This window comes from Humulus lupulus, chromosome 6 (assembly GCF_963169125.1).
Source record: "Humulus lupulus chromosome 6, drHumLupu1.1, whole genome shotgun sequence".
NCBI classification, from domain to species: Eukaryota; Viridiplantae; Streptophyta; class Magnoliopsida; order Rosales; family Cannabaceae; genus Humulus; species Humulus lupulus.
The window spans coordinates 12,181,025-12,193,299 of NC_084798.1; the positions used below are offsets into that span (position 1 = coordinate 12,181,025).

Consider the following 12,275-nt stretch of genomic DNA (forward strand, 5'->3'; position numbering starts at 1 on the left):
AGTTATTATAATGTAGTAACATGTAATAGTTGTTGCATATTGAGAAATATTTTTAAAAATTTAAGACTTACCTCATTATCCTAGAATGAGAGGAGAAACCTCATTTTATAGGCTTCATGGAGAATTGAAAATGTGTGTGAATCAAGTGCATTAATGCTCAAATATCCAACAAATATAGAATCTTAATTTCTGAAAATTAATCATAATTAATCACACTTATCTGGTAATATCAGCAGTTACCCAAAGTGATTTTCTAAAAATCAATCAGAATTAATTACACTTATTCTGGTAATATCAGATGTTATCCAAAGTGATTTTCTTACAATCAATCTGAATTAATCACACAATTTTATGATATCTCAATTTTGACCAAAGTGATTTGCCAAAATCAATCAGAATAAATCACACAATATTACAATATTATGATAATCTCATCTTTAATCAAAGTGATTTGCTAAATCATTACCATTTTAGACATCAATTTCTCATTCACTCATTTTTTTTCTAATATATATATATATATATACTAGATACAAGCAACGTGCAATATGCACGTTTGCTTAGTTTTATTTATAAGATTGATTAATTATTTTTATTAAATTTATATTAATATCATATAAATTTTGAAATAAATATCCTATTTTAATTAAATAATTTATTTATTTTTGTTTAAGTTTATATTTTTTTTACTTTTTTGAATTTGAGACTGACAACAAGAGATTATATATTATATGTTTAATGTAATATTAAATATTTTAAATTTAAGTTTCTTGCTAGGTTTTAAAAAAAAAAACAATTTGTTGCTAACTCACAAGAGATATTATTATTGTTTAATATGATATTATTCTAATAAGTAAGTTTAAGTTTAATTAAATTTTATTTAAGTTATAAAACGTATGATTTTATTATTTTAAAATGATTATTATTGTAAAATATCTCAAAAATATCATATTTTAATTTGTTTAATTATTTATTATTTTTAAATAATTATCATTGTAAAATATCTGAAAAATATCATATTTTAATTTGTTTAATTATTTATTATTTTTAAATAATTATCATTGTAAAATATCTCAAAAATATCATATTTTAATTTTTTTAATTATTTATTTTATTTTAATTAAGTTTAAATATTTATAAACTACCGTTAAATATGAGAATATTCTGTTAAATATAAGAATATTTAACATTAAAACCATAAAAAAAAAAAAAAAAAAAACCATTAAGACCAAGAATAATTATTTCTATACTTATTATATAGAAATGATATATATATATATATGTATGGGGAATTCTTCCATCCCTCGGTTTGTTTTGAATGACTTAGTCCTGTGTTGATTTTGAGCCTTTGGATTTATTGTTTTAGAAAATGGATGGTCAGATTTAGTTGCTGAGTTTATTGGGTGTCAAAGTACAATTATGCCCTTAGTCACCCCTTAGTAACCAATCACCTTTTTTTTATTCGTGTTTTCGCCCGTTTAGGCCATTCTTCTACTTTCAAAAGGAAAAGTCCCTCCGAACCCAAACAATAACTGTTTGGAAGGAAAATTCCCTCCCATTTAGTCCATTCTTCTCCCTGACGAATTTGGGGTAGATTTTTTTGTTTGGAGTAGTGGGGATTTCGATTGAGCTTGGTAATTTTTTCCGGCGTGGTTTGGAGGTGTTTGATTCTACATGCGATGTTGTTTGGCGTGAGTTTGAAGGACCGAGTGCCCACTTTTCTGATGTAAAGCATAAATCCCTGCATCTTTGTGTCAAGTTATTCGGGTAAGTTCTTATAGCACATTTACTCAATATGTTTTGGGCCTTAGCTATTTAGGCAACAAATTTTGTTTGGCTTCATTTTTTTTTGTAATGGTGCACTCGAGTATTCAGTGCCCGATCATATATAATGGTGACCACCTCATGTTTGAATTTTTGTTTGAGATAAATTATAATAGCAATTCCGTCAAAATGGAAATCAAAATATACATGAAAAAAAAACGTCAAAATAGAAGTCAATTCCGTCTCCATTCTTATTTTTCTCAGGTACTGTGCTCCCAAAGGTCCTCCCACGTAATACCATTCACAACTCACATGACCATGACGTGCTGAAATGCAAATTCTAATTCTTCCCACGTAATACGTGACTGCTTCCTTATGTTTCTAATAATAGCATACTTTATGTAATTTTGACTGATGTGCAACCCTATTTTTTATAAGTGACAGTGCATTAACAACTCCGCCATTTACAGGAAGACCTCACCTTACACTTACTTGATCCACTCCTCCATGCTTGTGTTTTCTATATGTATATATATGTGTGTAGGAATCATGTTAACCTCAATTCAATCTCCACCACCCTACATGTATACTTGTCTATCCTCTTTTTCTCTCTAAAATGGACTCCACACCTTTCCCAATGAATATCATCGTTAACTTCCAGTCGTTTGATGACAATCATCTTGAGCTAATGCAATACATTAACCGAATTGTGCATGACAACGTCAGGCTGGCCACCGAGCGGAACGAATGGGAGAGGAGATACAATGCATCCAACATCCAGAACACTCTTCTTAAGTCTGACCTACAGTCCATCAAGATGTTTCATTTATTCCCCAACAATCAAGCAAGCAAGCAAGTACTGACTCTCCTAATTAATCAATCATCTAAATAACATTTTTCCATACCTAATTGAGTTAGTGATTCATTCATCCCAATATTGAATAAATGAAACTTCTCGATGGAAATTTTTTAAAAAAATCTTATAAAACAACTACAAAACATATATCAGTTTTACTTACGTAGTTATTATTGCGTCTCACTCAACATAACATATAAATCACTTGGCGGAAGCACAATGCTTACGTTACCAAAATCGTAAATATCTCTCAAATTCATATTAAGTTTACGATCAAGTCCTCAACTGTATATATTTTTTGACATGGAATTACTTTTTTGCCCCTACTTTTTATACCCACATCACCAACAACTTTCCAACCGGTTCACATAACCGGTCATTGCAAGTCAAAAGCAAATGTGAAAAAAAGACTTACCTCTATAAAATTTGGACAATTGGCAAAAAAATAGACCCCACACTGAAAGACTGAGTCCTATGAGGGACTGAAGAATTCGCCTATATGTATATATTATATTGGGAAAGTTTAAAAGTTACACTATATGCATGGTAACCACTTTCGATCAACTTCCTGTTGTATCTCATTTCTATGAATAAATTAAGCTCTCGGCCGGGCCTTGCTTCTAATTGAAGTTTTGAGCCATATATTTCATTCAACAACCTTTCTTCAGCCGAGAGCATCCTACACCTACATATATATAGTGTCTAGCTAAGAAAGGATCATAAAACTGGTGTGAATGGTAGTTCATTTGTGATATATTAATCTTTTTGTAATAATTAAAGTGAAAGTTGCATTATCAACGTGATATGGTCGCCAGTTTTGATGCCTTATATTTGATCGAAGAAGCTCAATAATTCACTCATCACTTGACTGTAGTATTATTGAGCCGCCCATGACAAGGTTCATCGTTACAAATAATAAAGTAGCACCACTCACAACACACCTTTGTACACCAAGTAATAAACCATAATACAATATATACTTAATATTCTGTTATTTTATATACTTAATATTCTGTTATTTTTACCTTTGGACAGCTGTCCTTGTGGTCCTTTGTACCTATATATACATTGTAATGGTCTCAGTACTATTTTGAGGAATATACACATTTTGGCCCTACAACTTCTGACATGGTATCAGAACCATAACGGCTCCTCCAATGGCCTCTGAAATTAGTACAGGCTCCACTCACATTCCTGAACATCCACACAAAAATATACCAACACAAACCAATACCTCTTTTTCTTTTCCTTCCTCCCAGTTGTCCAACAACTTTCCTTCCGTGAGCCAAACAATAACAATCAAGCTTGATGAAACAAATTACCAGATCTGGATAATGCAAATGCTCAATATCATCATTGCCAATGGTTTGGAAAGCTTCATTGACGGCAGCTTCGTTTGTCCACCCTCCCAACTACCCGACGACCCATCCAAATCCAACCCCGATTTCGTATCTTGGCACCGTTATAATCGATTGATCATGAGCTGGATTTATGCTTCTCTTTCTGACGGGATGCTGGGTCAGATTGTTGCCTTCTCCACCGCCGCCGAGATATGGTCCTCACTCGAACGGATCTACACAGCAGCTTCTTTTGCTAGAGTTTCAGAGCATCGCACCACACTGTAGAACATCAAGAAAGATGGTCTGACTGCATTTGCTTATTTGCATAAAATAACCTCTCTCTGCAACATCTTAGCCTCCGCCGGTGACCCCGTTTCTTACCAAGATCACCTCATCTACTTGCTCAATGGTTTGGGTCCAGCTTACAATGCTTTCGTCACGCCGATTCAAGCTCACTTCCCACAACCGTCCATCGAAGAGGTGCATTCTCTCTTGCTAAGTTATGATGCTCGTCTTGATCCTCAAACCGCTGCGGCTTCTCTGAGCTCCCTTCAAGCCAACTTCACCAATCTCCATTTACCCAAATCAAACCCGAAATCACCCCATCGACCACCCTCTTCTTCCTCACCCTATCCCTCAGCTCCTCCAAGCCGTCCAACTCCTCGTCCTTACTATCTGCCTTCCACCCGTCCGCCTAACCCTCATTCCCAACCCCATCGTCCTCCTCCCAGACCCCCAAAATGCCAGATCTATTTCCAAATTGGCCATTACGCTAGCTCCTGTCCTCATCGAACCAATCTGCAGTTTCAACCCCCACCTCCACCTAAGCGTTACAATGCCTATTTTACCCAATATTCCTCCTCCACCGCTCCTCAGCCTCCTGTGGCTCATCCTAGCATTGTGCACGATCCTCACTGGTATATGGACTCTAGAGCATCTCACCATTTTACTCCAAATATCAACATGCTTGAATCGACGCAACCACTATCTGGTGGTGATAAGATTACTCTCGGCAATGGTACAGGTACCCCCATTTCTCATGTTGGTTTTGCACATTTACCTGCTTCTCCCTTACCTCTTAAACTGACCCATGTTTATCACTCCCCTGCCTTGTCCAAAAATTTACTCAGTGTTTCTAAGCTTTGTCACGACAATAATGCCTATGTCGAGTTTCACCCTTCTTTTTTTTGTGTCAAACACCAGGTCAGTCATCGAATACTTCTCACCGGTCTTCTTGATCAAGGGATTTATCGGGTCTCGTCTCCATCTTCGCAGTCCATCTCCTCTGCTAGTCCAGCTCACCTTCTCCTCACCACAAAATCGTCTCCTTCTCTCTGGCACTCACGTTTGGGTCATCTAGCTTCTGATGTCATTTCTAGTGTTTTTTCTCTATGCAATTTTTCTTTTCCTAAGTCAGCTACCACTACATTTTGTAATTCCTGTCACTTGGCCAAGTCGCATCGACTTCCCTTTCCTGTATCTGTTTCTCGGGCTTCCATGCCCTTTGAATTAATACATTCCGATTTATGGGGTCCTTCCCCTGTTACCTCTATTACTGGTGTGCGTTATTTTGCTTTATTTCTTGATGACTATACTCACTTCACATGGCTATATTTACTCCATACTAAGGATGAAATTTTTCAAGCATTTCTTACTTTCAAAACAATGGTTCACACACAATTCTCTGCCAATATTAAACGTGTTCGCACTGATTGGGGTGGCGAATTTCGTTCCCTCGCTCCTTATTTTTCTAAATTGGGTATCCTTCATGAGTTATCTTGTCCCCATACCCCGCAACAAAGCGGGCATGTTGAACGCAAAAATCGACATGTTGTCGAAGTTGGCTTAACTCTTCTCTCTCATGCCTCCATGCCTCTGCATTTTTGGCCTTACGCCTTTAGCACTGCCGTTTACCTCATCAACCGTCTTCCTACCCGAGTACTGTCCTCTCAAAGTCCATTCCAAGTTTTATATGACAAGCCTCCCTCTTATACTCACTTCCGGGACTTTGGTTGTCAATGTTTTCCCTTTCTTCGGCCTTATAATCGCCACAAATTGGAACTCCGTTCTGCCCCCTGTGTTTTTCTTGGGTATAGCAGCCAACACAAAGGCTATCTATGTCTTAATCCTACTTCTGATCGTCTCTATATTGATCGTCATGTCGTCTTCAATGAAGAGCACTTCCCTTTTGCCACTCCCACACCGTTTCTCCTCCTACACGCCCATATCATGTTGTACATTGCCTTCCCTTTCCTAGTTCACACCCTTCCTTTCCCAACCCCTCTTCCCCACCTCCCTCTTCTTCGGCCCCAACTCCTTCACCTACTCGACCTCCTGCTTTCTCACCTCAACCAAGTTGTTCCTCATCTTCCCCTGTCTCTCCCGCTTCTGTCTCTTCTTCATCTACCTCTTCTTCACCCCCACCCTTCCCATTGCAGGTCATGTTGCAAGGCCCTCGTGAGCCTACTGTTGCTACAACTAACTTACACCCGATGGTTACCCGTGCCAAGTCTAGCACGCTTAAACCGCAATTATTTTATGGTGTTATTTCAGGTACCCCTGTTGAGCCCTCTAATTTTCGTGAGGCTAGCCGTGATCCTCATTGGAACAATGCCATGGACACTGAAATGTCTGCTCTTCGTTCTCAAGGCACTTGGATCTTAGTTCCTCCCCCTCCGCATTGTAAGATAATTGGTTGTAAGTGGGTCTATCGTATCAAGCTCAATTCTGATGGTTCGGTTAGTCGTTACAAGGCTCGTTTGGTTGCCAAAGGATATGATCAAACTCCGGGACTTGACTTTCATGAGACCTTTAGTCCCGTCATCAAACCCACTACCATTCGGCTGGTTCTCTCCATTGCGGTATCTCTTTCTTGGCCTATTCAACAACTGGACATTCAAAATGCTTTTCTACATGGGGACTTGACTGAGACCGTTTACATGCACCAACCCCAAGGTTATATCGATGCCACTGCTCCCACACATGTGTGTAAACTTTCTAAATCCATCTATGGGCTCAAACAATCACCTCGGGCGTGGTTTCTCAAACTCAGTACTGCTCTTCTTGCTTGGGATTTCATTGCATCTAAGGCTGACTGTTCTATGTTTCTCTACACATCGGCTACTGCCATGCTTATAGTTTTGGTCTATGTTGACGACATCATTGTTACGGGCTCCTGTTCATCTACTATTTCTCGTCTCATGGCCTATCTCCACACTCAGTTTGCTGTCAAAGATCTCGGTCCCCTGCATTTTTTTCTCGGCATTCAAGTGTCCCAGTCCTCGTCCAGCCTTCATCTCTCCCAAGCTAAATACATTAGAGATCTTCTCACCAAAACAGGTTTGCTGGATTCGAAACCTGTGGCCACTCCGCTTGCACTTGGTTCTCTTTCTCTCTATGATGGTACTCCTCTCTCAAACGGTACTGAGTTTCGCAGTCTTGTTGGTGCTCTTCAATATTGTACGTTTACTCGACCTGACATTGCATACTCCGTCAACAAGCTTTGTCAATTTATGCACGCTCCCACCGATACTCATCTTCAAGCCGCCAAACGTATTCTTCGCTATCTCAAAGGTACGGCTCATCTCGGTCTTCTCTTACACTTCGACCCTCACTTTCATCTTCGATGTTATACGGATGCCGATTGGGCCTCTTGTCCCGACGATCGACGAAGCACGAGTGCGTATTGTATATTCCTTGGTGTGAATTTAATTTCCTGATCTTCTGCTAAACAGAAAATTGTTTTTCGTTCTAGCACCGAATCTGAGTATCGCGCTCTTGCCAATGGAGCCTCGGAAGTGTCCTGGATCGAATCTCTTCTTTCTGAACTTGGCATCCATCTCTCCGCTGCACCATCTCTGCATTGTGACAACTCAGCACCTTACATGTTGCTTCGAATCCGGTCCTTCATGCTCGTACCAAGCATGTTAAACTCGACTATCATTTTGTTCGTGAGCGTGTTGCTAACGGTTCTCTCTCTGTGGTCTTCACACCATCCGCTGAACAACTCGCTGACTGCCTCACTAAACCACTTGTGGCTTCTCGGTTCCAAGAGCTACGCATCAAACTCTCGGTGCTTCCTAGCCCCATGAGTTTGAGGGGGGATAATAAACCATAATACAATATATACTTAATATTCTGTTATTTTTACCTTTGGACAGCTGTCCTTGTGGTCCTTTGTACCTATATATACATTGTAATGGTCTGAGTACTATTATGAGGAATATACACATTTTGGCCCTACAACTTCTAACACCAAGGAACCTGAGGAGGAAAAAGACTAAGAAATCAATGGAGACTACTGGAGTCTTGAAAGAATTATCAACACAATCGTCAGTTGTGGTGGTAATGGTTCCATTCCTAGCTCAAAGCCACCTGAACCAGCTCCTTCAGTTCGCCCATGTAGTTTCCTCATACAACATCCCAGTCCACTACGTTAGCTCAACTCTTCACAACTCTCAAGTCAAGTCTCGAGCCTCAAACCCTCTTCACCAACTAACCAAAATCCATTTCCATGACTACCCACTTCCATTTTCACCATCTTCTACACCCGAACCCTGCTCCGGAACAAAGTTCCCCGAAAACTTCATCCCTTGTTTCGAAGCCACCACGCACCTTCGCCAACCGGTCTCTGATCTCCTCCGAACACTCTCTCCATCGTCGAAACGACTTGTCGTTGTTCATGATGCTTTGATGGCTTCGGTAGTTCAGGACGTTGCTCGCATCCCGAACGGAGAAGCATACTCAGTCAATTGCGGATCAATCTTCGCTTGGTTCGGATACTTCTGTGATGCCTTGGGACGAAACGACATCTTCCCAACAAACAATACACCGCCTTTGAAATCATGTTTCCCTGCTGTAATCAACGATTTTATAGAAAGAGAGTTACAGGAGTTGAAATACCAAGCTGGAGAGATCTTCAATAGTTGTAGAGCTATCGAAGGCACTTTTCTACAACATCTAGTAGACGACATTGGTATTTGCGGTGGGGAGAAGAAGATGTGGGCAGTTGGACCCTTACACCAAACGACAATCACCAAGGAGCTGAGGGATCAAGATAAGTGGTTATTGGAGTGGCTAGACGAACAAGAGCCAAGTAGTGTGTTGTATGTCTCTTTTGGAACGACAACTGTTTTTTCAGAGGAAGAGATTAAGGAGATTGCAGTTGGTTTAGAGCTGAGTGGGGTGAAGTTTATATGGGCCTTGAGAGAAGCAGATAAAGTTGATGAATTAAGTACTGATCAACAGGGGAGCGGGAGAACCCAACTTCCAGATGGGTTTGAGGAGAGGATGAAGAAGGGAATGGGAATTGTGGTGAGGGAATGGGTACCCCAAGTGGAGATTTTAGGGCACAAATCAACAGGTGGGTTTGTGAGTCATTGTGGATGGAACTCTTGCATGGAGAGCATAAGTATGGGAGTGCCTATAGCAGCATGGCCAATGCATTCAGATCAACCTTGCAATGCTTTGTTACTCACAAAACTGCTCAAAGTGGGCGTGGCTGTTATGGAATGGGAGCAGAGAGATGAGTTGGTGACTTCATCCATGATTAGCAGAGCTGTGAGGACATTAATGGCATCAGATGAAGGTGGTGAGATCAGGAAGAGGGCTGAGGAGTTGGGAGCTGAAGTTAGAAAGTCTACAGCTGAAGGAGGAGTCACTCGAATGGAATGGGATTCTTTCATTGCTCATATCACTAGATAATTAATCTCCATCAGATCTTTAATTATTAAGCTCGGAAATGTTTTGATTCAGTAATTAGACTACTTTTGGTATTGTATTTTTTTCTATCGTTATTTCTGATTTAATAAATTTACGTACATGCATGATACCACTTGCAGTTATTGGCAATCGCAATTATTCATAAGAAATAAAGTTTTCAAATTCAAAAGAAATGAAGGTGCACCTACGTGTTAACACCACATCCACATGAGACAATTTATATTTAATCAATGCATCGAGATATATATATATATATATATTTATAGGGTCGTGACCTATTGTAAACCACTCATTTTATATATTATTTTTACAATGTGAGAATGACCATGCCATAGAAATTTAGTTATTTATCATTTACTTGTAACTTTCATGGGAATTTTTTTGTTTGCTGACAAGTCATATACTTCTGCTATAAAACTAGTGTTATATATATTTATATATATGTAAACCTAGAAAGATCATATACTGGTTTTAAATGACATGCATTGATTTCATTTATAACTGCAAGACCTTAGTGGGTGAGATGTTGTAAAGATAGTGTCTATTTGATATCTCATAGTTAGGGCTGTGCAGAAACGATCCGATCCAATAACAAACCGACCGATCCAATGTCAACCGACCGCTAAAAATTGGATATCCAATCATGATTGGATTGGATCGGATGACATTTTTAAAAATCCAATATTGGATCGGTCGGTTCTTGGATGACATGTAAATCCAATGGATCCAACCGACCGATCCAATCCAATAATGATCCAATACCATCCAATTAATATTCAGATAAAAAATATATTATATATATTTTTTTAAGTTAAAATATATTATATTTTATTACATTTACTATATTTTTATTATTTAGATGAGTAATTAGTATTTTTATAATTGAAATAATATATATTTTTTTTAAAAAATCAGCCTAAATAAAGGTTTTAAAATATCGGATGGATCCGATCCGATCCAATGGATAACCAATGGATGCATCCAATGGATGGAACCGAACCGATCCAATCATTCATTGGATCGGATCGGATTGGTTGGTTCAAGATGATTGGATTGGATCGGTTCCAAAAATCCAACATCCAATTGGATTATTGGATCGGATCGGATGGGCTTAAAAACATTGGATGTCATCCAATGAACACCCCTACTCATAGTGATAATAAAGAGAGATATGGGTCCATTTAGCAGCTGACATATATCCTCATAAGTAAGCAAAATATATTACATGATTGGCTGATCTAATATGTATAACTACATAGCTACCTATGGTAAGCTTTTTTATCTTTCTAGGACTACACTACCCAATTTCATATACGTGGAGAAGTTATGGGCCTAAGTTTTTTATACGACGATGTTTATTATAGTCATTGTAAATCTTCTATAAATTTTTAAAGAAATCTAGATAATTAATTGTGTCACAAAAACAATATTATTTAAATAAAAAGTCTAGATAGTATCATACTAGCTAGTATAAAGTGCCCAACAAGGGACATTCTACTTTGGTTTTTAGGTAAAACCTGAGGTGGAAAAGTCACATTTTACTTCAGTTTTTACCTAAAAATCAAATAGTAGAAAGTGCCCCATTTTTTTAATAATTATTTTTTATTATTTTTAAATGGCTCAATTCTATATATATATATATATATGGCTTAATTTTATTTAAATGGTCTAATTATACATATATATATATTTTGGCCAAATTTTTTTCAACGGTGTAATTATATGAAGTTATAGCTATATATATTTTTACAATTGGAATTGGTTAAGAATTTTTTTTTGAATGAAAATATGCTAACTTTCATTAATTAAAAATGTCATGCATAAGCATATAAAACACAAGTACTTAAGTAAGATAGCTAACCTTAACATTAATACATTTACATAAAAGTAAACTTACAACTAAACGAACTTATAAACAAAATAGGCTTACTGATAAATGTATGTCATCAATCAACCTAACCATTCGTGTTGGATTGGCAAGAGGTCTGCAATCTCACAATATTGCTTCTTTCCATCAAACTGTAAAATTAATAAATATAAATTAATTTTATAGATTATCGATACCAAAATAAGTTATAAAAAATGAACTTACTTTTTCTTTTAAGGTTTCTATTGCATTTGATGCCATACAAGATCTCTAATGTACTTCAACACATAAAAACCACATTCATGACTTTGTGGTTGTCTTGGATATGAAACATTGAATATCTTTGTAGGATTGCCGAGTAATTCATTGGAAAATGCCTTATAATATGCACTATTTAAAAAGAAAATTAACAAAAGTTATTATAATGTAGTAACATGTAATAGTTGTTGCATATTGAGAAATATTTTTAAAAATTTAAAACTTACCTCATTATCCTAGAATGAGAGGAGAAACCTCATTTTATAGGCTTCATGGAGAGTTGAAAATGTGTGTGAATCAAGTGCATTAATGCTCAAATATCCAACAAATATAGAATCTTAATTTCTGAAAATTAATCATAATTAATCACACTTATCTGGTAATATCAGCAGTTACCCAAAGTGATTTTCTAAAAATCAATCAGAATTAATTATACTTATTCTGGTAATATCAGATGTTATCCAAAGTG

General features: G+C 37.3%; 1 protein-coding gene across 1 annotated transcript; it reads left to right on the top strand.

Annotated features, from left to right (window-relative positions):
* Positions 1-8,170: 8,170 nt before the first annotated feature.
* LOC133781678 (zeatin O-xylosyltransferase-like) lies at positions 8,171-9,810 on the top strand. Its single transcript, XM_062220738.1, has one exon. The coding sequence runs from the start codon at positions 8,176-8,178 to the stop codon at positions 9,661-9,663; it is 1,488 nt and encodes a 495-aa protein (XP_062076722.1). The 5' UTR covers positions 8,171-8,175; the 3' UTR covers positions 9,664-9,810.
* The last annotated feature ends 2,465 nt before the right edge of the window (positions 9,811-12,275 follow it).